The 27,033-nt window shown below is 40.4% G+C and overlaps 1 protein-coding gene and 1 pseudogene across 2 annotated transcripts; both read right to left on the bottom strand.

Moving 5' to 3' along the window:
* Window positions 1-7,500: 7,500 nt before the first annotated feature.
* On the bottom strand, window positions 7,501-26,014 carry LOC144665935 (glutamate receptor 4-like; annotated as a pseudogene). The gene is made up of 14 exons (XR_013573088.1): window positions 25,800-26,014; window positions 21,687-21,926; window positions 20,100-20,302; window positions 19,943-19,984; window positions 19,626-19,745; window positions 19,099-19,221; window positions 18,583-18,687; window positions 17,742-17,861; window positions 16,852-17,064; window positions 16,074-16,434; window positions 14,455-14,817; window positions 13,559-13,729; window positions 11,762-11,909; window positions 7,501-7,887 (listed from the first exon to the last, which is right to left on the bottom strand). The product of XR_013573088.1 is annotated as a glutamate receptor 4-like (transcript).
* On the bottom strand, window positions 22,799-24,170 carry LOC144665909 (zinc finger MYM-type protein 4-like). The gene is made up of 2 exons (XM_078527192.1): window positions 23,630-24,170; window positions 22,799-23,163 (listed from the first exon to the last, which is right to left on the bottom strand). Exons 1-2 carry the CDS (start codon window positions 24,168-24,170, stop codon window positions 22,799-22,801), a joined length of 906 nt encoding a protein of 301 aa, XP_078383318.1.
* Window positions 26,015-27,033: the final 1,019 nt, after the last annotated feature.

Below are 27,033 nucleotides of genomic sequence, written 5' to 3'. Positions count from 1 at the left end.
CACGATGATTACAAGTGTTTCTTAATCACGTTCACGATTTCGTTCGAGTGAACAAGGAGATTAAAGAAACTACTAATCAGGGACGGCGGAGCCGGGGGGGCTGGGTGGGGGGGGGGGGCTTTAGCCCCGCCACTTTTTCCGAAAAAAATAAAGACTTACTAACTAAGAGAAAAGTCTCTTAAGCCCCCCCCCCCCCCCCCCCCACTTAAAGTCACTAGTCAGCCCGCCCACCTGGAAAACTGCTCCGCCGTCCCTGACTATACTTCTGAAGACAAAATTAATTAATTAATCGAGATAGATGGATAAAAATAGCAACAAGCAGTTTGAGATGGCCCACCTGAAGGGAACGGACGATTTCGAGAGCAGAACTCCAACCAACAAGTACAATTTATTCGAACTGAACTCAAACGACCGTTACAAGCATATATAAAGTCGATTGCAGAATGACACTCACATTCCACACACATTCCACACTCACGCATTTACACGCTCATTCTACATCCCTCTTTGCAAAAATAAGTACAATATAACAACGCTAGTGAAAGCGGAATACATCAGAAAGCAAAACAGTCAAAACAATGTTAGTAACAATCCTAGTGGCTGAGCAAGCTCATAGAAGATCAATGTTTGAAGTCAAGAAACATAGCCCTGAAACTTCGGATTCGCAGTACTGGGGGGGGGGGGGGGGGGGGGTGTGTGTTTTTTTTTTTTTTTTTTTTTGCTTTGTTTTGTTTTTTTTTTTTTCAGTTCAGACGTGCAGCCCTTTTCGAGACCTAAAATTTTAAGCATTCTGACCTGTACACCCTTTGAAGTGAGACCAAAATCCCATATTTACCCCCTTAGCGAGACAACGAGCATCCTTGTATTTAAAAATATCTCAACTCACGTAAATACAGTTGAACCCCGCTAATTCGACCTCGGTTATCTCCCCGTACGAACTAAAACTAATCCCTGGTTGCCCTTCACTCATTTACTTCGGCTATTCCTCCCGCTACGAACTATCCCTGACGGTTCGAAATAACGGGGTATAAAACAATCCCCCTGATCCGCTGAGTACAGGTTACCCACGGATGTCATCGACCAGTTCAACTGGATATCCTCGCGTTTCGTTGACTGCCAACGCAAACGGACGCACTTGTCGACCTCTGGACTATTTTCTGCAGCAGTAAGGAAATCCTGGAAATAGGAAATGTCTGCCCCCACATTTTAACTGCGTCAGAAATAACTGGACCAACACTCACAGACGCCCAGTGTTTCAGAGGAAACTTGCTTATGTTATGTAGGGTGCGTGACAACTCCCGCAAGAGCGTCTTTGTGGGAGCGTAGGAGGTTATGTAGGGTATGGTTTGTAGTTTGACCGTTTTAATCGGAATAGGTCTGTATATGATTTTGGCCTTTCTGGTCTGAACAAATCCCTGTCGCAGTCGTTCAGGATTTCTCCAAATGCAATTAAAGTCAATATCACTAAAACGGAAACCTTCGGGACCACCATCATTTGGTGTCTGAAATACAGGAAGTCCGTATAGTCAACGAGAGTTTAATTTTCAGAAATTCTAAACTCGCCGGGAGTTCAACTATTCTGTCCGTAAGGCGAGTATTGAATGTAATTGGAATAGGTCTGAAAATGATTTTGGCCTTTTTTGGTCAAAACAAATCCCGCTGTCGCGGTCGGTCGTTCACGGTTCCTCCAAATGCAATTATAACGTTTGGCCAGGTAAACGCCGAATTGTCAGATTCGCAATCTACGTAGGTCTGAATTTCCTCGATTTTTTTGGTAAACAAGAATGAAGAACTGATGAAACAAATTGCTTTCACTGCCATTTTAAGGACTCACGTTTCACGCTTAGTGGCTCCAAGGATCGATATAAGTAGCTTTGATGATAAACAACACGTCAAATGTTTCGCAATAAGCCAGATGGACCCTTTTGACCCTTATTTCCTCATTCTTTATCTTTAGAATCCCCCAGAGCGACTACTTCTGCGCAATGGATCAATGCTTTTCTCTTTTACTTCATGCATAGATTGCAGGTCTGCGTTATTACTCAATGATTATCATGAAAGACAAATCCCAAATTTACAGAATTGGATCGCCGGCGTAACTACAAAAGTAGCAAGACCGAGTTAACATTTCGAGATTTTAGACAGTCTAGTATTTAAGGCGGGAGTACACGAATGAATGCCATTTTTGCACTGCTTAACATGAGTTTGCTGGCAATATCTCGTTCACATTTCAAGCAATTCAAAAACTCAGTCTGCCCATCTCATAAATCTATGTTTTGCGAAGTTTTGTAAATTTTTGGGTCATTTAATTGGGCGATTCTTTGGAGGAAATAGTTTTTTTCCCAAATTACAGGAGTTGTAAAATTTTGAGAAAAAAAAAAGAAATATTAAAGATTTATGTAGTTTTAAAATTTAGAGTTTGAACTTAAAAATTAGTAGATGGATACCAAAACAGTCCTCTGTCAACTTGTGGTGCTCTTGCGTGGGGGTCAACTGTCTGGAGGTGCTCCAAAAATAATTTTCTTTCTTCTACAAAAACCCAAAAAAAACACAAGAAAGTTGCTCTACTAACTCTTTTTTAAACCTCTTAAAATTTCATTCAAATTCAAATTAACCCCCGCCCTTATCGGGTCTCTATTTGCATTTGACACCCAAGGCACTTCACACGGTGTTTGTACGTGTTTCTTAGTCACGTTCACGATATCCTACACAAGAAGATTAAAGAAACTATTAACTCCTGAAAAAAACAATCGAGATAGATGGATAAAAATAGCAACAAGCAGTTTGAGGTGTCTCACCTGAGGGGAACATAACAAGTGTTTCTTTAAATTTCTTTTAATTTTCTTTTTGTGACTGCTAATCAGGAGGGGGAGGGGTACAGTTAACTCTCAACGGACACCTCTATAAGACGGACACCTCCATAAGAAGGGGTATCAAATGGTCTTTGCGAGCATTTGCGAGCATGCGAGCACAGCGTTTTTTTTGCGAGCAAGAGCATTGACAAAAATTAGCCTTGCGAGCAACGAGCACTTTTCAAAAACCTACCTTCACTAAAAACCGAGCATGCGAGCACTTGTAAAATTGTGCGAGCACGAGCAAACGAGCACCCACTAAAATTGTGCGAGCACCACCCCAAAATTCATTTGCGAGCATTGCGAGCACTGCGACATTTTGAGGGACCATTCATGACCCCTATAAGACGGACACCTGTTGATGGTCCCTGCCGTTTTTCAGTCATTTTACTGTAACAAAACTCTCTGTAAGACGGACACCTCTCCAAGACTGACAACGGACACGCACAAAAAGTTATTTTTTTAGTGAATAATACTTCGAAACTTGGTTTCAACATATAGCATAGTAGGTCAGCGCCTCAGTGTAGAATACCAAACTTACCAAAAACAATCCGCTTTAACGTATTACTTCTCTGCTTAAGTATATGGCAGTAATGGCACCAAAGAGGTAGTTTTCTACTTACAGTATTACCGTTTGTAATGAACAAACAAGTCGAATTTCTGATATTATTTTTGTTCCACTTTATAGGTTTTGCTAACGTACGCGACTCAAAACAGACGTGTATTCGTTGTGCATAGCCGTTTAGCTTTATCTTCTCAAAATGTCTGGTGTCACGTTACCTCGACTCTCTGTAAGGCGCACACCTCTCTAAGACGGACAGTTGGTGCCGATCCCGACGGTGTCCGTCTTAGAGAGAGTTGACTGTACTCCTGAATTTTGTGTGGAGGCTCCTTCCGAAAAGGGTACCTTTTTCAAGCTGGAAGAAAATAAAAAGGTAGGGATTTTACGAGGTTGAATTTAAAAATGGCAGAAGAACTGCCATTAAGGCATTTGGAAAGACATATCAAACTATATCAAACAGACGCCTCTAACGGCTAAGTAAAGCTAGAGAGGATCAGGTATAAAAGGAGTTACTACTCTACAAGTCGAGCTCACACGAAACAGTACGCAATGCGCAAGAGTGAGCGCCGGGAACTACTGCCAAACGTGAAATGAGAAGTGAACGACTTTGAGAAAGTCTAGAGTTACTCGAGAGAAAATTTTAGAAAAGGGATGCAGTATTTCTCCTTTAGTTGTATAAAAGGGGTACTTTATTCTATGAAAGCTGGGTTACATTTTCTGTCAGAAGCGGTATGTAATAGGGTAAGGGTTTAGGCGTCCGGGTGGGGCCTTCCCGTACAAATTAAAATTCTGTTGAGTACCCACTGGGGCTACCAATCTAAAGTCTGCCTTGTGTTGTGAGGGATACGTGCACGTGTGCACAAGTAAATGTTATTAAAGAGTAAATATCACTATAGCTACGCATGCTTCATGTGTCAATTTGGCACGTGATGTGGAGTACGTGATGTGCATAAAGCATATGATAAGAGCGCGTGGCAAGAGGCAAGGAAAATTACCTTCCCCGCAATAACCCTAGGCGCACCTTGCACGCAGCTAGCCTCAGGCCAGAGATACTGCTTGAGTTGCATGTTTGCTGTACCTCGCTGCCAGAAATTCACTGAGGTTAGGCAAAGGCAGAATAAAAACTAAAGCCTCCTCATCAACTCTATTGTTCGAATACCGCAATGGTCGGGCGTCAATTCGGTTTTGAAACCGCTGAACAGTGGAGGGCGTTACTGAAGGCAGGACGCTTACTTTTTGTACGTTATTTATTTTGTATTTCGCCTTGCCATCTCGGTTATAATAATAACAGAGCATTTCTATAGCGCCATATCCAAGGGCTTGCGCTTATCCCTGTACTTGATCCCGGTACACTTTATCCCGGTACTTGATGAAAATTAGGTTATACCTTTTTTTAGCGGTAAAATTAAATTCTTAAACACAGATCGTTTCTATCAGTCAAAACTAAACTGAGCTTGGTACCTGAACTGGCTGAGTGGTGGCTCTTCTTACAAAATCTACTTTCAAAGGAAACGTTTACACACATGACAAGAGCTTAACGAAACCGAGGTTGTCAAATCGAGCCATAACGGTGTGTCACGCTTACCCATCGAGGTCGATGCGAGTTCTAATATTTCCGTTGCTATTCATCATTGTATTCCGATATACAATCGTTTCGGAAAAGGTTGTCCTGCAAAAGCGACAGAGCCAAAAGGTATATAGGACAGTGGAAGTTTTTAGCATTAATACCACTCGACATTGCCGCGTATGCGTTTATGCTTCTGTAGAACTTTCCCGAGAAAACTGTATGTTGGCCGTTTTGTCCTAACAGAGCTGAGGTTGACTGAGTATATAATTATGAGTAAATGAGTATTATAATAACACTTTTAACCATTCAGTTAATATGGCGATGTTGACGATGGTGAAGGTGACGGCGGCGGGCTGTGACGACGACGGCGATGGTGGTGGTGGCGGGAAGGTGTGATAATGATGACGATGATAGAATGATGATGACGACGACTGAAATAAAGATGATAATAATGACGACTTCAGTGATGGTAATGATGATGATGATGACGACGACGACGACGACGACGACGATGATGATGATGATGATGATGATGATGATGATGCTGCTGCTGCTGCTGATGATGATGATACGTTTTTCCCTGTAAGTAGGTGAATAGTGGTATTAATTTTGTCTTTGGTATGGTTGCTGTAATTTAACATTGAATACGTTACAGATGAGTGATCCTCAAACCTACAAATGTTCTTTTCTGAAATTATATCGGCGATCTTCAAAAACTTTCAAGGTATAACATCACCAATAGCTTCCCGTTATGGGCTGAGCACAGTAGCTCAATGAAGGTCTCATTACACTGCAGCTGTTACAACTTTGTTGCTAATTGGAAAGATTCTTGTTCTCTGCAAGTGAGCGTGAGAATGTACAACAAATTTTTTTTCTCATTACTTTATTTGGTCTATACGTGTTCATTTGATGTAACAAATACAAAGAATGTTATGTACAGTTACTGTCACAGTAAAAAAAATCACAGTTCCAGGTTAGCTTATTTACAATAGCAAAAAAGAGTGAAAAGAGAAAAAAATTGGCGGACGTTGCGCGCACATTTTTATACATCATTTTCATATAGAAAAAATTCCCATTTTGCTAAATTATGGTGCAGTTCATTTCTCTGTTCAGAAGTAAGCTCTTCTATCCTGAGAGATTTTGGTAAGGAGTGGAAGACGGCCTTACTGCCAGCTCCTTTACAGTTGCTAAAACAGTTCATGTTTATGTGTCTGGTGGGGCATATAAGTGGTATTTAACAACTATTCACCGACGTGGAGGTGCCTAGTGGTGGATATTACCTTGCTGCTTCGCGGCTCGGAAAATATCCACCACTAACTACCGACACTGAGGTAAATAGTTGTTTTAGTATAAACTAAAACAGTGAGATAATATAGCCCCAAAGGATGATTTTTGACTAGTTTATTTCTGTCAAGATTACAATTTTCGCGCGAGTTGCTCGGAGGTGAATAACAAAAGTTAGTATAATTTCAGAGGTGATTATAAGAATTGAAGCATTTTGATTGGTCGAGAAGTTCGGCTTATGAGGCTATAATCACCCCGCGCGAGGTGATTATAGCTTTAAAGGCTTGGTTACTTAGCCACGCCACCTTTGACACCCAGGGAAGTAAACATGGCCGCTTTTACTGAATGAAAATTTCTTTGATTTGAAAGAAACCAGTCCAAGTCCTGGATATTTTGAACATTGGAAATTTTTCAAATTAACTACCAAGGCTTTTGTTGGACCGAAAATATTTTCAAGAGATGGTTCTCAAGGCATTAGAAATGATCGTAAACACGGCGGTTTTGGTGATCGATGAGAAACTCAGTTAGATCGATTGAGCAAACATTATTTGGTTCTCTTCTCACCGGAGCTACTCATTTTTAGAGGATTCGCACATTCGCTTAGAAGTCATCCACAATCATACAAAGGTACCGGACGTCTATCTTTCTCACTGTGTTTGTTTTGTTCCGTTTTATTGCTTTAACTAAATATATTCTGATTGCAATCGATGATTTAAACTGGTTTACACCGTATGCAAGCGAACACTTGTGTTTGCTGTTTTCTTGTTTGCTATCGTTATTTTTTTAAGTTCTTGATGATCACCTCTAAAAATTATACTAAAACAATTATTCACCTCAGGCTCAGTGATTATTGTTGAATAATCCCCTCGACTTCGTCTCGGGGATTATTCAACAATAATCACTTCGCCTTCGGCGAATAATTGTTAAATATTCGGGGTTTGAGTAGCCAATCAGCGCGCGACAAAAACGCTATCCACTATTTTAGTAGATACTAAAAAGGCTATTATTCATATATAAGAATATAGGAATTTCACTCAAATCAACTATTTTCATAATTATGTACTCTACGTGCAAGCTTATACACTGCCTATTTCTTATGAAGTATAATGTTCTGTGAGGACGTTGGCAAGTTAATATGAAAAAAAGTTGGAGAAAATGATGATAAAAAGCTTCTATCAGGAGGGTACTATGACCTTTTATCAAATACTAGCAATGGTATATTGCAATTGCTGCGTTTTGATTGGTTAACAGGCAATGATGTATGAGCTCATATACCTTTGACCACAGATATGGTCGCCAAAACGCGTGAACGAAAACAGCTGGGGAGCTCAAATATTCCTATTCTTTGGGCGTTTTCAATAAAACAATTATTCCACTCGCGCTTGTTGGACATGAGATCGTTATAGCCAACTCGGCGCTACGAGACTCGTTGGCTATATACCATCCCATATCCAACGCGCGCTTGTGGAATAATTGTTAAATATAAATGGCTGAAACTTTGGTAAACAAACAAGTGTATCAAAGTGAATCATAGTATGATTTTGTGGTCATCTAAAAACCAATCAGCAGCTCGGGCAGACAATTCTTGTCAGCGGCCATTTTGCGGAGGACTATTCTTCTGCCTATGGACAGACAAAACAATATGTGAGTGAGCTTGGTAGTAATATGTATAGTCCATCAGCTAGAGGGGTTATATGGCTCACTTAAGGGGAACAAACGAAACTTGTCTAATATTAATCTTTGACTATTAAGCATCATAAAAATGTGTGATAGCAAGGATAGAACGGTAGCTTTCACTGCGCAAATCGAATTTTAAATTTGCTCTCATATCCTTCTTTTGGCCGCCATCTTGGATTTAAAAAAAATCCTTATTTTTATTTATTCGTTGTTAAATACATACGATTTTTTGCTTAGGCATACATTTGAAAGTAATACGTATTCGGGACATTATTTTAGCATTGTTTACGGTTATTAAAGCAAACTACGTCATAAATGGCTTCACAATGTCCGCCATTTTGTTTTTCAGCTTGTTTTCCTTTTGCTCCTCTATCATCTGAAATAACAAAATTACCTTAAAGGCGTTCTACATCACAAATCTAGATATACTACACCACGAATCAGTATACCCCAAATCAGATAATTATAGCTATGTCCACATAAGGTTAGACTAGGACTCAGTAAAAAAGAGATTGTCGTGTACAGAAGCGCCACAATCGTATAAAGTCCTCCTTCACTGTCAACTCTTCTGGAGCCGACTTAGATCCAAGCCACACAAATTCAACGTTAGAAATACTGTCTACTTCTCAGCCGTGGCCGTGAGGGGAGGGAATAACCGGAAGCGGTTCTTCTCGACTCCAGATTGCGGCTTGAAAATTTCCTCTTGTAACATGGAGTCGTGGAGATGACTCACATGGTGAGAGAGCCTCTGGCTTCACTTTTCCGCCTTTGGCGCAGTGAATCTCATAGCACAGCACATGCACACTCTGGCACGTCTTCCCGTACAGCTGACACACTAATTCCTCCGTATCTTTAAAGATCGCCTCGGATACTGCCCACTCCTCCCCGATACTCGCCATAGCTTGGACGTGCCTTTCGCTGTGTTGGAGAAGCTGGACTGCTTTCCACTTTCCTTTACCAGAAAAGTCGGAGATGGTATCACAGCCTGCGATAGCGCGTATGCCGATAATATCTTTCAATTGCAAGAAGCAGTGCTTGTCAATGCCTGGGTCGAGTTTTTCTCTGTTAATAACCAGAAAAAGGTCCACTATTCTGGGCACCTCTTCCCTTCCGTTTATGAAGCACTTTTCAAGGTGTCGGCTATGGCCAAGCATTAGGACAAAGACATCAGTTTCCTCAGAGTGGGTGATGCACGTGCCTGCTGCGTGACGAGCATGGAGAGCTATACGGTTATCAGCCTCTTTATGATTACACCCTAGCTCAGGAACTGATTCGTATGAGGCTGCCTCTAGTCGCCAGCACTGATCTTCCGCTGTTACGTACATAATCTGGTTGCCGAGCCTGCTTCGAAATGCTTCTGTCTTTCATTGTGACATGAGGAATTCGACAATTTCAGGCTTGTTTGCGTTGACACTAAGAAGCTTGTTCCATGACTTCACTGAAAAGGCAGGGAGTATGTTCTTATACTGTACACAGTCAGAGGCAGACACTCTTTTTGACCTTACAACATTCTTCATCGAAACCTTGCGATACACATCGAACACTACGTCTATGCGACTGCTGCCAGTGCTCGTTACCAACTCAAAAACTCTATCTTTCAGCCACCACATAGAACGTAGCCCCAGAGGGAATCTTCAACTTCCGTAAGACTGCCATTCCATCAAAAATGCTGGTTGCGTTCTCTGGGTATTTCACGGTGACCGTGACGTATTGCTCTAGCTGTTGGGCGAGTTTGGCTTTGGTTGTCTTTTGCGGGAGTTAGGAGGAGGGGACTTACCACATCCTTGTTGCGAACATGCCCCACAGCTGTCAGATCCTTAAAAGACTTCAGCTTTGCTTTCTTCAACGGATCAAAGTAATCTAAACTAGGATTGGATGAGCAACGATTCACTACATGGTCATAGGCTGCCGCTTTCCTTTGCTTTTGGCCTGCAGTAAGTTATCACAATAACATAATCCTGTTGTCGCTTCAATGCCCATGGACAAGCTTGTGAACGCCGCATCTTGTTTCCATGGATTGGTAAATACATCCTCAAGCAGATCCACGAGCTTTTCTACAGTTTTGATGTCTTTTTTAATGCGTGCTGGAGCCAACTCTTTGTGGATGTAGGTCTGGGATGACGTAATAGACAGATGCTCCTGAAGAAGCTTCCTTTTTCTGGAAATTCGCTTTCAGTCGAGGCTTCCCAAATTGGTTTGTGATTCCGGTTCACGGCAGCACGATGTAAGGTTGTCCATGAAGAAATATATCTGCACTGGGCTAGCTTTGAATCCGAGCCACCACATAAATATGCATTCGTCCGCCATTAATCATATTGCAGAGGAAACACTTTTGAAATCGCGCGAAGAAAGAAAACCCATTGAATGTTCGTGGCACCATGTGTTTGAAATATAGGACTGGGTAGGAAAGTGGCAATTGATTTTGAGGAGGCTTTATTCAAGACACTTGTATGGCAATGCTATTTTATCTGCTCGCTCTCTTTTCTTCTAGAAATAATTTTAAAACCTGCACTTTTTGCTATATTTATTGGTACAGACAGTCATATTGTGATCAATAATCAGGCGTCGTGACGTCACATATGACGTCATGATCACATGGTTATAATTGAAACACTAGAATGAACGAGGTCATGTTTTTAGTTCCAATACGTTCTTAATTTGTAATGCGATTCGTTCACGTTAAAAGAACACAAGCAGCTTTGTAGCCTTCCCCAAAAATCCAAGATGGCGGCCAAAAGAAGCCTATGGGGGCAAATTTAAAATTCGATTTGCTAAGTGAAAGCTACCGTTCCAACCTTGCTATCATACATTTTTATGATGCTCAATAGTCAAAGATTAAGATAAGACATGTTTCGTTTGTTCCCCACAAGTGAGCCATAAACCCAAATTTTCGGATCTCAGCTGATGGACTAGTAGCTAGAGTACAATAATATCCTGCTACACGAGAAGAAGCAGGATGCGATATAAATAAACATCTAAAAATTTACCCTACATTATTTAAATGGACTGTGTCACGAATGTTAGCCAAATTTAGGCATGGGAAATGACCGTCACGTTCAGTGAAATATAGAAATAACCTCTTAAAACTGTGAAGGAACATTTCAATTACACAGCAAAAACAAAAGAAGGTACGGAGTGGCCAAAATTGACGAAGATTGAAGCGGATTGCGATATGAGTTTTTGATATATTGTTGGGCTGAACAGTTTTGAAAGTAGATCTCGTTTCCCTGTGCAGTTGATATATAATCAAGAAAACGGAGCCGCGTGGATCTATATCTATCAATGTATATGTTGACATTAATTTTACATGGGAACATATGGGTTTATGCAAGTTAGCTGTTCTATGTGTGGATTATAATCCGGAGTGGAACGGAAACCAAGTCAAATGTGATAGGGTGTAACGACCTTGTGATCAAACATAGAGTGGTATAATTTCCATTTTCTTTCATCCAAAATTTCTTTATATCTTATAGGGTTACTGCCTTCGAAACAATATTATTTCTAATTCTTCGTTTTGTTAAAAAAATGGACATTGGTAAATATTATCAATAAGTATGTTGCCATGCAATCAATCAATCAATCAATCAATCAATCAATCAATCAATCAATCAATCAATCAATCAATCAATCAATCAATCAATCAATCAATCAATCAATCAATCAATCAATCAATCAAACCAATCAGTCAGTCAGTCAGATCAGATCAGAGCAGAAACTACATGCACACTTGTACAATGTAATGTTCGGCAAGCATGGCTCCAAAAATTGTTCATTAATTAGTAAATGATACTCGAGTAAAAAGTTCTTCTTGTAACAAACCTTTGAGTTTTCTTGAATAACTTTTGTTTTGCTCTTCGTTTCCATAAGATTTCTGTAATCAGTGTCAGGAATGCAACAACTATCCCAAGACCCATCACGGCATACACGCCAAGCATGCTCATCAGATCAATACGCTTTCGAGACAACACTAGAAAAAGAGAAAGAAAAACAAACATAGTAAATGATAAAGATGGTAAATTTCAAGCTCGGTAATAAATGATAATGAGATGTTCAACATGACACGAGCATGGGACAAAGAAAAATTCTGAGTCCCCGACGGGAATCGAACCCATGGCCTCCCAGATACCGGTTGGGCGCTCTAACCAACTGAGCTACGAGAGACTCGTTGTGAACTGGGCCATTTACTAGGTTGATATGTGACACGCGTCCTGCATACTGCTAGGATCAGCAAACATGCAGACAAAAAATCAAAGGGCTCTCTTGTGTAACAGTGATAGTTAATTATTTTTGCTTTTAATTGGAAATAAATTTTAACTGCTTTATCGGTCCAAAACAACGTGACACTTGCCACGCGGTTTGCGTTACAACTTCAGTTCAATATATGTATTTATCTGTTTCAAAGAGGTGTTGTGTCGTCTGGAATCTCAGACATTTCTCTCACAAGGGATAAGATTGGGTACCGGGGGGCGGGGGGAAGGGCACTCAAAAAAGTTTTATACGGGCAGGCTCCGCCCCGAGGTCCAACCCCTTACCCTTTTATATACCATTTTGACAGAAAAGCACCTCTTTCGCATACCTTTTATAGAAAAAAGGTACCCCTTTCATATACTTATATGGCACGACATATACTTAAAACAGGGCATTTTCTTGGCATTTTTATGTAGCGCTGAATAAATTAAGACGATACAGCCATAAGTTGCGTCTGTTCGAAATATTTAATTTAAAGGCCTTTTGAAAAACCTAAATGACAGATTTCCATACCCTTTTGTATACCTAAACTTGTGAAATCCCTACCCTTTTATATACATGGAGCCTGGAAAAGATACCCCTTTCTGGCAGAGCCTCCCCGCATTGGCCATTATATGTTATAGGGATTCCCCCCCACCCGGGATTGGGTAAGCCATTTCCAACGATAGAATTTTTCGTCTGTAATTTACAAAACACGGCTTGATATCTCTCTGAGCTTTTTTGTTCGAGTTCATACAAGGTCTCTTCTATCTCGTAGCTTTAAGTCTTACGGGAAATATCTTTCTTGTTTTTAAATCAAGCCTGGACTTACAATAACTTACAGCCACCGAACTTGAGTTATTGCGTATAACGCGTGCGCGGCACGGTCTGGCTCAATCCGGAAGTGGAAAATTTTGTTCTTCCACCACGAACGATCAGCATGCTAAAAATGTGTCAATCACGACAGTTTGTCAAAGCACCGGAAGTTGAAAATCTGTTCTCTACAAACGATTAGAATGCAAAAATGTGTCATTCTCAACAGTTTGTCACATAAGATGGAGGCTTCTGTCACATGGAAGATTGCAAACTTATGTTTTGCAGACGTCGTTTAGGCGTTGCTTTTGAGAAGATTTGCTGTAATTGTATCAGAGAAACCACGGGAAAACGAATGATTCCAACAACGGTTTAATCTCGGAAAATTCCTCACAACACTGATAACATAGCGAGTTTAACGACCGAAAAAGATCACATCTCGATTCTTACCGCGTGCTCGATTACACCTCGCAGAACTGTCAATCAAAAAACAACTCTGATTGGTTTGCGACAATAGTGCATCTAGGCCCGCACTTTTTAACCTGTGGTTACCACTAGTCTCTTTATTATCCTTACTTGTTTCTTGTTCCTGCTGACACTCGTTGTTAGTTTCCCACCATTTTCGCTGCAAGCTGTTAAGAAAATCGTTTTCGTGAAGACGTAAAATGGCCAGAGTAAAGGCACTGGCGTGCGGATCATTTGCCTGGAACGCAACTGCAAGACCTTTGGTTGTGGTTAGACCTGGGACTGATGAAGGAAATAAAGACCTTTTAATACAGAAATATACTGAACATAGAAATAGAGTTTGCCAGTTGAAAGCAGAAAGGCTAAAGAGTCCCTTGGCAGTGACGAAACGATGCATCAGACTAGCCACGAACATTTGTAATTATTATTGAAACTGTCAACTTCTATTGTCAATTTTTCACTCGTGATTTTGTGCGGCCGGAACTTTGAGCGCGATGCTCAACGAGTTTGCCAATTGAAAGCAGAAAGGTCTCTGAGGAGTCCTTTGGCAGGGACGAAACGCTGCGTCAGACTAACAACGATCGAACATTTGTAATTATCACTGAAACTGTCAACATCTATTAGAAATAACACTTTAGTAAAATATTAGTTTCTCTAGTTTTAGTTACAAGAAGAAGCCCAAATTTCCACCGTCAAGTCGTTATCATACTGAAAGGCGAAGACAGCTTCCAGTTGGTATCAAATCTTCACAGAAGAATATAAGAAAAGATAAAAATGGTCATATTGTTTGGCACCTTGCTGTTATTAAACTGATTGCAAGTTTATAATTTATCAATGATAAATTTTCAGCTTGCAAAAAAAAAGTTTCTAAAATTTTTCTTCTGTATTTAGTTAATTGCATAACTATTTCTTAGCGTCACCAATAAGTGTACCTTAAATGCTAAAGGAAGTTATTTTATCAGACAGCGATTATGCCTTACATATTTAAAACCTTTTTCAGAATTTACCAGTTGTGAGATCGCAAGGTTGTTGGTTGGCAACATATCTGAGTATGGGTCCGTCATTAGTGAAAACAAGCTTGTCTTTTTCTCGCACCCACTGAATGCCTTGAGATGTGCTTTTGGCAATGGTACCGTCACTTTGAATTCTTTACCAAATCTTCTTGTATGGTTCATACTGACTTGTCTTAAAGAACTCAGACGAACTTGACGATTCAAGTACTGCTACTTGGTAAGAAGAGTCCACGATGTCCTCAAGGTTACGGATCGGCTGCTCGGCGTTTTTCACTGTTAGAAACGCTGCCAGATTAGCAGTATATGTTGATACCAAAATAAGGACGCAGAACCAGTAGCTTCCGGTGAGAATGCGACCTAATGTAGATAGAGAATAATACATAACTCCAAGCAACCATGTATTATTTTGTTTATTTTATAAACCTACTAATTACGAGGTTTTTGACGATTTTCCTAAGATTTCCGACCATTTTCCGAAGATTTTGGAAGATTAAAAAAGGGTTGTCCGAAGGTCAAACGAATGTTTTCGAAAATTTTCCGAATATTTCCGACGATTACCGAAAATTGCCGAAGAAGATCAGAAGATGTTTCGACTTAATATCGATAAACTTTGGCTCATTTACCCTTGAAACATGCAAACTTGTCAGCACGTGATTGGTGATATCAAACACACGTACAACATCGTAATTTTACATACATTGTGATACTGTTTTTCTCGGTGGTCGAAATCCAAATAAACAACTGCAGTTTATATAATAAACTACATATTCATCGCTCTCTTTCTATATGTATTCAAAAACTCATTGATAATAATTTATAAAGAAAATACAAAAGAAATTTATGTTTAATGAGTGTCTTTGTATCTGATAAAGACACGGATGAACTTTACGTCCAATTTTTGCCCAAAATAACCCCAAATCTAAATATATGTGCTAGAGTGAGTTGATCTGCAGGAGAGGGCTGCAGGAGAGAATAAACTCTTAATTAATTTTTAGGCCATTAGTTGTTCTGCCTCGAGATTATGATGGATTTATATTTATCTTGCACCTATGGGCCAGCGTATACATTAAAGCTTTGACCGCATATTTATCAAAATGAAAACATTGTTACTCCAGCAAAAAAATAAATAAAGGGGAGCTTCGCTTTTAGCCTTGCCTAAATCTATATATTAAAAATTGGTCCATATAGTTTGATACTCCGCCTACCTCTTCGACCTCCAATCTCTATGAATAACCACTGGGTCACTGCACATCCTTAATCTTGGATTATTTACGTTAATAGTAAAGCGAAGTACATAAGGGGTGAATAAAAGTGTTAATTCTACCCGCATGGATGACATAAGCGTCCAAATGTGATGATCTCTGCGGCTGACGTTTTTTAAACGTAAGGAATCACGTTTTGTCTTACAGAAACTATTTATGAATCAAGGTGATTCTAACAGCTTTTGAACTATCTCCAACTCACATCTCTACTGGCTTTACCGGCTGCAAACTGCCTCTACCTCCCTTACCTTTGCCACTACCTCATCTTGCCTTTATATCGCCTGTATTTACTTCATCTTGGCTCTACCTACGTATCTTTATCAGCATTTGCTTTACTCTCCTTCCCCCTACCTGACAGGCTTCTTGGTGTGTGATCAACTCCCTGTTGCAGCATGGAAGCCAACGCAAACCACGCGCTGTTGAAAAAATTAAACTCCTCCGATGTTCCTTGGCCATTATCATCTTTGTATCCATAAGGACTGAAGTAGTTCAATGCAAACACAGCAACGGAGATGACCAGCAGGCTGGCTAGGGTGGCGATCCAAACGTAGTTGTCAAAGGGATTCATAAACTGTAGTAAATTAATTGATCCACTGGAAGATGCCTTCTTCATTAATAAATCTTCAGTGTAGTACATGTAAGGAACGCTGAAGTCCACTGCTTTCTCGCGACGCTCCGTTACGGTGAGCCCTGCAACGGCAATATCGGCACGCTTTGGACAAAAGAGAACGAAGAAATTAAGTCAGGAGTCTTTTATTCTTCTGATGGTTTGTCTTCACCACATTTTCTGCTAAATAATATTATTTACATGAGAAGTTACTTTGTGAAATTGGCTCACTGCAGTCAATTGCCAAATAGAACATAGCCCCCAAAACGTGATACTACATTGTGCATTCTTGGCTTTTAACTTGTTTCCCTTTCACTTTCTAAGCTGGTTAAAATGTAAATGAAAGGGCTTCTCGCAGCATTGGATCGACGCTTGAAGAAAACTGTGAAAGTTGTTACAATTTGCTTAGTGTAAACAAAGTAATTTGAAGGAAACAAGAAAAACCAAATCGGAAGAAATACTTGCTTTTTGGGCTGGAAGGGATTAATTTTAAGGAAGTTATAAAGCCAAACGTAAACAAACCTTGTTTACCAACTCGCCAATCATTCCATCCCAGGTACCGTTTTCCGTTTCAGCGCCGTACAAACCGTCTGGGACGGGGTAGATCTCATACGTGAACTTGAGATTTCTTGCTAGTTCATTCAGCAGATCAATGCAATACCCTTCATATGAAACGCTCTCATCTTCATCTTCATGTCCATGTTCATGCTTATGCTTCATAATGAAAGGTGCATCCTGTTTTGTTGATGTGAAAGAAAACAAATGCAAATATTCGCTTCGATGATGAAAATGGTATATAATCCAAAGACTGATAAAGGTTGGTTCTCATATGATCGCCCCCATCGTTCTATTGCATCGATCGTTTGCAAATACAAAGACGATCGTAGGCGATCGAAGCGACTGGAAGCGATCGGGGGTTCTTATACAGTATAATCGTCCAGATCGCCTGGTATGAGAGAAGACCTACGAAAAACAATCATTTTAGCCCTAGATCCAACACAATGGTAGCCTTCAATGAAAGAGCAAAACTCGTGGCCTCTTATCTTCTCCGTTATTGCAGTTTAACGCCGAAGAAGATTAAGAGAAGGAGAAGCTAGAAGGATAGAACACAGGCGATCCAAGCGAACGTGATTGCCCCATTCGCCGCAGACTTAAGCGATCGTCTGTGTACTATTCTCATATTATCACCCCGATCGCAAGAAAACGTTTTGAAGTGACAGAGGCGATAGAAACAATCGGGGCGATTATAAATGAGAACCATCCTGAAGAAACAGAGAGCTGAAAGCAAATAAACGGAGCTCCTTATTTAATACAATATTTATATTATGGAAACAAAATTAGACATTCTATCTAAACTTGGAAAGCTTAATAAAGGATTTTTACTAATTCAACACAAATTTATCTTTTATTACCTCTACTACGACAACCCTGAGCTTTTGTCCCTGAAGACTTCTTCTCGAAGATGGATTCTCCACGTTGTGTAAGATGTGTTCAAACATCACAGCGCCCTTAGTTAAATTCCATGTACCAATCTAACGATTAAACAAAGAAAAAGATGGTAAAATATGCACATTTTAGTTAAAATGAATCCAGAATTATAACACCGATAGTCCCATGAATAATTCTTTAACTGTACTACTGTAAATAGTTAAATGTTCAACTGCCTACCTTATTATAGGAAAATACCGATACATGTTATTAACGCGAATTTCAAAAATTCGCGTTAATTTTATGTATGTTAACTTTTTTACTATAAGCATTTGACCAGAACTTTTCCTAAATTCGCGTTAATTTTATTATACGCGTAAATTTTGTTCGCGTTGTTAAAGTGCCTCGTTATATTCCTATAATAAGGTACTTTTGCAACTTGGTGTTTATTCATTTGAGTGGCGTACTTTAAAGTTGCTATAATTATGTCACGGCATGCTATTCATTTTGTTCATTTTTGTGATAAGTTTCAAATTGAAGGAAACCTCAACATAGTAGTTTTCTATGGTAGAAAAAAAAAAAAAAAAGGACCACCAAAGATTAAGACAGATTATGAGCAACAAACTTCCAATTTTTTAAACTTGAGTTTTTTGTGGCGTAGCTCCTTTAAACCCGGTTGGCTATAAATCGATAAGCAATACATTGATTAGAAGTAAACTACTTGATGCTAATAAGTTGACGACAACTATAAACTAAATTGAAGGTACATTCATTTTACTTACTGTGGAAAAAACTGTTAAGTTTTAAGGTTACGATACTACCTACCTTAAAAAAGGAATTGTTTCGGAGGTTTAAAACATCAAGGTTAATCTTTCTTCGCGTTCCATACTCGCTAAACTGGACAGGTCCTGTTAAACCATCTAGGTTAACCTGTTTATAGTTCAATATGTTAGTGCTAATATTATGAGGAAAGGCAAGGAGTTTATTAGCGCTATCCTCGGAAAGATCCAAATTGACATTGTTAGGGGTCTTTGCGTTTCGTTCACGTAAGGGACACTGATAATGTAACGCTAAGAGTGCCTCCATCAATCTACGTGTATACATAAGACTTGGGAAGCCTGATGCTGGGGGTGGGGTGGGGAGGGGAGTTGGGCAGCTTCCATGAACTAGCGTCCCATCTAGGGAGGGGTAACAGCTAAGTGTTGTTGGTGGCTTTATAAAATCGGAAATGAACGTCAGCATCGAATAGCCGGACCCTCTTAGCAGATTACAAAGCCAAGCTGAACAAAACTTGTTGCTGAATGCAGTGACTGATACAGGCGAACCAGGTAAATCACTAACCATTCTCATACAAGGTAACTTTGCATCCATAATATTGGCAGACCCGTCCATTGATGAACACGGTTCCCTGTTTATTGCTTGGCTGATTACATGGGCGGCATCGTAAGCAAGTGCAGCAAGGTCCTAAATGATAACAGTTTACATTAGTTGAGGACCATGTGTATATTATACAGTTTTTAAATTTCAGTATCGCGTGTTTAGATTTACAAAACTTTCTTTAGCTTCCATTACTGAATGATTGAATCGGTAAAGAATGTCCAGTTACACAAGCTACCCGAAAAGACATAAATAAAGCTATCAAATTAAAAGCTGTGTGTATGCTGCGTAACAAATGAGGGACCAACACCTAGCCATATCATATTTCAAACATTATTGTTTTCCCAGCCTTCGACCGCAATACCCGTCAATACGTCAATTTGATGCAAGTGAATCAGAATTTTTCCTGAGTAGGTCGTAGCAGGTCAAAATGCTTGCAACACCCTGGTAGCATCATCCCAGATGATGAACAGACACAGAAGCGTACCTACCCTGTCGGTATCATTAGTTCGAACGGCATTTTCTAGTGCTTCAGAAGCTGAGCTTTGAATGTATGGCAGCTTGAATGCTAAAACAATATTGTTCCTGTCGCAGCTCAAGTTCAAAGGCACCTGGCATGATATAAAAATAATCATATTACTCAGTTGAGGTCCGTTTACATGCGGAGTTATAATACAGCCAAGAGCTAATATGGTTGAATAACCATCTGTTCACTCAGCTTGCACAGAAAAAAACAATATTTAACCGCCAGTCGTGAAAATATATAGCTCAATACTTTGAACATGCATAATTGAAATGATTGTCAAACCTGTCCTTGAAGTATCCAGTTATTTCTGTGTTTACAAGATTTCTGAAAAAATGCAAAAAAATAAAGTTACTCAGCCACTGGGAGATTCGTTCGCTAATAACAGAACAAACTGTTCAAGAAACTAAACATGTCTTGGAGGTGTAAATAGATATACAACCTGTTGTAGCATCAGTTCTATGTTTTCTTTGTTGGCGTAAAGTAAAACAACTTCTGCTTCAAGGTTTTCAACCTGCTCCTTTGCTCTCAGTATTGGTGCTGATGGTTCTTCATTTTCATCCCGCTCTGAAAGCTGAACTAAATTCACAGTCAGCTTTGATCTTTGTGATATAGAAAGGAAATATCCGGCTTCTGTCCAATGACCTTTTAAATCAACCAGAAAGTAAAAGTAACATTTGTTTTTGCAGTTCTTAGTTTAAGTACCTTTGGTGTTATTAGGTCTTGTCAAAAATACTTAGCACGCACGTCTATGGTCATGGGGCACAGAAAAAGGACTGGGGAAAAAAGAGATGGAGAGTGAAGAGGGACAGGGAAAGGGAGTGGCAGAGACAGAAGCTTAGAAAGAGGCAGAGGCAGAGGCAGAGGAAGAAGCAGAGCCACTGAAAGAGGGAGAGGTAGAGGGAAAAGTGGAGGCATAGGCAAATTTAGAGGCAAAGGCAGAAACAGAGGCAGGACCAGAGGCAGAAGCAGAAGCATAGGCAGAGGCAGAAGCGGAGGCGAAGGCAAAGGCAAAGGCAGAGGCAGAGGCAGAGGCAGAGGCAGAGGCAGAGGCAGAGGCAGAGGCAGAGGCAGAGGCAGAGGCAGAGGCAGAGGCAGAGGCAGAGGCAGAGGCAGAGGCAGAGGCAGAGGCAGAGGCAGAGGCAGAGGCAGAGGCAGAGGCAGAGGCAGAGGCAGAGGCAGAGGCAGAGGCAGAGGCAGAGGCAGAGGCAGAGGCAGAGGCAGAGGCAGAGGCAGAGGCAGAGGCAGAGGCAGAGGCAGAGGCAGAGGCAGAGGCAGAGGCAGAGGCAGAGGCAGAGCCACTGAAAGTAGAGGGAAAAGTGGAGGCATAGGCAAATGTAGAGGCAGAGGCAGAAACAGAGGTAGGACCAGAGGCAGAAGCAGAAGCAGAGGCAGAGGCAGAGGCGGAGGCAGAGGAAAAGGCATAGTTACTGAAAGAGGGAGAAGTAGAGGGAAAAGTGGATGGAGGAGCAGATGGTGGTGCAGATGGCTAACTAGAGGGAGAAGCACAGAGAAAAGCGATTTGAGAAATAGAGAGAGAGGCAGAGGCAGAAGGAGAGAGAGAAGCAAAAGGAGAGGCAGAGGGAAAGGCAAAGGGGGGAGGTAGGGGGAGAAGGAGTAGGCTCGATTACCAGCCGCTGTCCAGGAAAGGAAAGACCGGACTAGAGAGCGGCGGAAATCGAGCCTAGAAAAGGGAAAGCTCCTACTGAAACATAACATAAACCCGGGCTTAATGAGAATGAGAATTGATGAGAGTTCAAACTCTCGCTCTCGTTTGGCAAAGAACTCTTATGCACTCTCATCGACTCTCATGCGCTCTCGTCAACTTTGATCGTGCTCAAACTTTTCACGAGAGTCGATGAGAGTTTGACGGACTCTCGTTTTCGTTTGGCCCGAGTTGATGATATCGACGAGAGCTTACGAAAACTCACTTCAATTCTCATCCTCGTTTGGCCCGGAATTAACGTTGCTGTTAATAAGGTCAGATAACAGGTACTGATCGCTTGAAAATAAGTAATATCCGTTTTACCATCGACTATTAGTACAATATTTTCCCATCCAAATGTGTTCAGTATATCAAGTGTAGCATGTGCATAATCTCTGTATCCCGCTGACATCTGGATCACTTTGTCACATTGGTAGAATGGACTACTGTCGCCATGGAGACGGATAAGAGGAATGCCTGTCACTTGAGAAAGTGCGCATGCGGACGTCTTTGTGTGGCTTCCCTCGATAAGTGCAACGACGTTTTGTTCAAGTAAAGCTGAAGCTGAAACGAAGATGATATGCAAGGTAGTATTCTTGAAAAATTGGTAATCATTAGCTGATCTTGTCCTTCGTAATAGGCCTTCTACACAACCCGGTCACATGGTACAAACTAAGCCATGATTGGCCTCACTGTACAAATTGGGGGCATTCAAAACAAAGGAAAGTAATTGTACTTGTGCCATAAAAGGTTGCTTTGTCAAGGTGAACTGTTGCATTTGTACCATGCGGTCGGGTTTATAGACTCAACAAAACTTTTCCCATATAATTATTAGACTAGACTAATCACCTGAGTGAATGTGCCTCAATGTAGCGATTTATTATTTGGTGCCATAATTTGATCCGTCAATTGTTTGTTATAATTTGGCGGCAGGTCTTTTCGTTTGTTATTTCATGATTGACACATTTTCTTTTGTTATTCAAAAACCTTTATTTAACTTACAGCCCTGTTGAATACTAACTAACTGAAAGTCCGGGGAGGGCTTGATAATGTAGCAGGGAAGAGCGGGGCTGATTAATTGAATTTATGAATATGAATGAGGGATTTATCCATATAAATCTCTCCTTTCAGGGATTTATCTGTCTAAATACCTCCTTTCAGGGATTTATACAGATGAAGTCCTCATTTGAGGGAGTTACAGAAATTACTCTCTAATTAATTATTTACGTTCCAATAACTCAATTGAACCTTGCTCGTCCAGAGAAATTCAAATCCCTCCGGCTTTATTTATTCCAACAAATGTTTTTCATTACAAAACAGTATCGAGAAAAATAACAGAACAAATACATGAACCTTTTCAATTAAGTTTCAAGTCTTTCGAGATTACAAAGGTACAATTACTGAAATTCACGGCTTTCGTTTGAGGAATTTCACCTTCAGTGCAGCCCATTCGCAAATTTACTTATAGTATCGTCATCTTGCTCAACTTCACGTTTCACTGGCGTATTTACTGAACCGAGTGAATCAGAAAGTGACAGGGCTTCACCACTGTCGAAAGCTTTTGAAAACTCGACCTTAGTTGAAGTATCTGGTCGTTGATACTTCTGCAAAGATCTTAGATCTCTGTGCCCCGTTCGTTCCATAACAAACTTATCTGGAATTCCTTTCTTAAGTGCTCGGGTTGCTGTTGTCGCACGGAGACTGTGGTTGGTGAATTGGCCCTCGATCCCTGCGTCTTTGCACAGCCTTTTTACCGTTTCTCCAAGCATGTTGTGCCCAACTGGAGTCGTTCCATACCAAACTGCAAAATATAACAAATACACATTTTCGTTTACGCCATTTCACTTGCTAATATACTGTTTTTATTTTATAGGAATATTTTTTTTTAACCAGGGTGAATATTCTTATTTTTCTGCCGATTCTAGGCTGAAAATATTCTTTTGAACATTCTTAGATAATACCGTTTAAAATTTCCGTTTTAGCATGTATTGGGCCAGTATCAATAACAAGTGTATCGTGTATCTGTATCGTGTTCCATCGCTTTTATCGTTTCGCAAGAAATAAAGGATTTTATACGGTTCAGTTAAAACCATATTTACGTGTAATTGTATCGTATTTACAAATTTTCAACTCAAAATTATCTTTTTTTTAAATCTCTAAAAATATTCTTTAAAGTTCACAAATTTCAGCCTCGATATACTTATAATCTATATTCTTATAAAATAAAAAGAGTGTAACTCAATTGTTTCGTTGCATCATCGACTTACCATCATCCGAATCCTTAAATGCACGTCTTGCAGTTAAGTAGAAGGCGTCTTTTGCTATCCCAGGCTCAGGGCACTTGGATACATATTTCTTGTACAGCTGAACTAAACAGCGCTGAGGCGTACCGCTGTTTGCGTAGTGCTCGATTCGCTTTTGCTTGAAGGATCGATGCTTTAATCCGCCCAGGTTGTTTTTCTCGCCAAAGGATACGTAAACCAATTTCTCTGGCTCCCTCGCGTTTGCTGGTTCTAAAGTGAGTTGGCTGAATTTCAAGTTACGGTGCTCTTTTCCGCTTCGAAGGGAAACGGTTTTTCCAATTAGGAAAACCATTGTATCCAACAGAACTTTCGGTGAAGAGTCTCCTAGCAGTCCGAGATTCCAGAGCTTGTTCTCCTCTTCTTCTGAGAATGCCTGTGCTTCTTTTACCTTTGAGCCAACACCCATACCAGTCAAACGCTTCATCTCGGCGTCTAAACAGTCTTGGAAGTGTTTAAATGCGGGATCGGTGAAGAAATTAAGTTCTGGCCGACCGTTGTCTCGCATGTACCGCTGAAGACCACAGCAAAGTTGGTAAAGTGTGTTTGGCGGATAAACGCTTCCTGGATCCTTTTTCTTACGAACTTCCACGACCAATTTGCTGAGCCAATAATTAAGTTCCTCGTTGTTAGCAATATTGAGAATGTCAGAATTCACTTGGGGAAGTGTAACGCCACTTTCGCCTTCTATTGCTATCATTGCGTTTCGCTCCTCCGCCCATTCAGCCCAAGTACGAACTGCCCATGATGTGTTTACTCTTGTATTTGGCGGTATTCTAGATTCCTTCCTCTTCTTAAGTTCTTCATCGTCAACTATGCAAATTTGCCTGTGTCGCTTTCGGTCTTTCGGTCCCTCAGAAACTATTTTCTTTAATTCTTCGGCAAACGAATTTCTTGGAGCAGGCTCATCACTGCCTACTACTGGGTCGAAAATAGAATCCAAACTAAAGTTTGGTTGTAGAATTTCTTGCGAAAAACTATTTTGGGTCAGGAAAAGCTCCTCTTCGCTGTCCGTGAAGTCCATAATGACAAATCATAAGCAAATGAATAAGTTGTTTGAAAACCGTTCGTTCCGCCCAGGTGTACCAAAAAACTCGCAAACAAGAATCAAAAGAAAAGAACAATAATAGAACACATCGACCGAGAAACAAAGAAAATACAATGCGTGGTCCCTTGTGGAGTCGGCAAAATATCAAAGTACAAAGAAGTCTATCGCTTTCCGCTGACAAATTCTCGAGACAACTTCTCACAGTCCTGTGAAAAAATCCAACATTAGGTCGCTTTTATTGTCTCTGACTAGATCCGATGAAGGTGCGAGTGTACTAATTAGTCGGTATTTGTCTCCTTGAAGGAAAGGTCGTTATTTAAAGATCCCTAATGAATAATATCATGAAATAAGTCAGATAAATCCCTCGAACGTCGGTATTAATCCATATACATCCCTGGGGCCTACGGCCCTCGGGATGTATATGGATTAATACCTCCGTTCTCGGTATTTATCTCTTACGTACTGTTTTAACAATTTGGACTATATTCCATGTTTTCAGATTCAGCGCTGTAGTAAACTCGATTATAGTTTTTTGAAAGATGGTAAGTAGAGTGCAGAAAGTTAGGGTCTACATTTCTGATTGAACAGGATTCACAGTCAGAGCATACAATCTTGTACAAAGCTCCTTTCCTATCTTTTCGTTGGTATGTCGTTGCGTTGATCAGTAGTATATGGACAAAGGACCAATATCCCCCAAAGGTAAAGGGTTAAGTCTGCATACGGACCTAGTGGCCCATCAGCCCTCAGCTTATCCCGGTTTCCGTAGCACAAAGCGACTAGGAGTATTTCAACTTCACCTGAATGGGAAGCTAGTCCATCGCAGGGTTACTCCCAGCAGTAAATTCGCTGTTACCCATTTATACACCTGGGTGAAGAGAAGCACTATGAGAGTTAAGTGTCTTGCCCATGAAGACAACACAATGACCCCGGCCAGGACTCGAACCCGGACCGCTTGATCCGGAGTCCAGCGCGCGAACCGTTAGGCCACCGTACCTCTCAAAGGTGCAAGGAAAAAATGCAATCACACCAAATACGCACAATAAGCCTTTACTCAAACAAAACCCTTTTTAAATGTTTCCAAGTTCTAACCTTGATTAAATATATTGATCCTTTCCGATATTTGAAACCTTTTTAAGGCGACTGAAATATTGTTCATACGAGAAGTGTGATTAGCGAAGAAGTTAATGGCCTCGAATTCTGCTGGATATCCATTAAGAAGACCTGTATAAGATCGCAAGAGATGAAAACATCATTATAATTTTGAAAACGTCAATGTTGTTTATTGTGGTGAAATATGAGCATTATCGTTTGCCTTACAAGGTAGTCTGCAAAGTTTGGATCTAGAGAAGTGATTTAGGGCACATTCGCCATTCTAGATACTAGTAAAGTTGACGGCTTCATAACAACTCACCAGACAACAGCCGACCATCAACGTGCGGTCAGTTAACGATGGGGATCGACAATAACAGCAAGAGCGCGTCCACTGACATTGAAGTCCAAAGAGAATACGTGCGGATGTTTTAAGAATTGCATAGTTTTTCCTGAGCCCCATAAGGAATAAGGAATGAGGAATTTACAGCTCATGATCAACAACATTTTTTTCAATATTTAGTTGCAAAACGAGGTGCTGAAGTTTAATACGTAATACTACATGCAGTGTAAAAACGCGTCATAGTTTGTGTTTTCCTGACCTTTTATGGCCAAATGACGTAACAATGAAATACCGTAAAATTCCGGTTATAAGCCCCCCCCGGTTATAAGCCCATCTTCCTGGAAACAAAAAAATACATCCGCTTATAAGCCCCTCCCCGGGATTTAAGCCCCCCCTTTGCCGGATGACTGTACTGAACAGGGCTAAATGTTGCTTGATTATGTGTTTTTAACTAAAAAAGGTATTTCGATCAACACTCCCGTGGCTCGTTTCGAAACGTTTTTTTATTCCGCTTATAAACCCTCCCGGATATAAGCCCCTCCGCTTATAAGCCCATCCAAAACCCCTTACGAAGTTGTATAAGCCCAGGGCTTATAACCGGAATTTTACGGTATAGTGAGAGTTCTATTATCTTTTAAAAAGTTACAGACATGAATCGAATATGTCGCTAAGTTTACTAACCAAAAGTAAATGTGTTGTTTGACGTAAGTACTATCTGCACGAGTGAGAGAAAAGTTATCAACCCAATGCTGATGGCTCTTCGTTTCATCTTATAAACCTAATGAAAATGATATCAGTACTTTGGATTAGTTTTCATGTAATATTTTATTGTTGCTCAAGCATTCTCCAACCAGAACAATTTGGAGGCTTTCCATGGGTTTTTTGGGAACA

Source organism: Oculina patagonica, chromosome 9 (genome assembly GCF_052425735.1).
Source record: "Oculina patagonica isolate OP01 chromosome 9, crgOcupat, whole genome shotgun sequence".
NCBI lineage: Eukaryota > Metazoa > Cnidaria > Anthozoa > Scleractinia > Oculinidae > Oculina > Oculina patagonica.
Note: the sequence above shows the minus strand (reverse complement) of the source record. Positions and strands in the feature narration are given on the sequence as shown.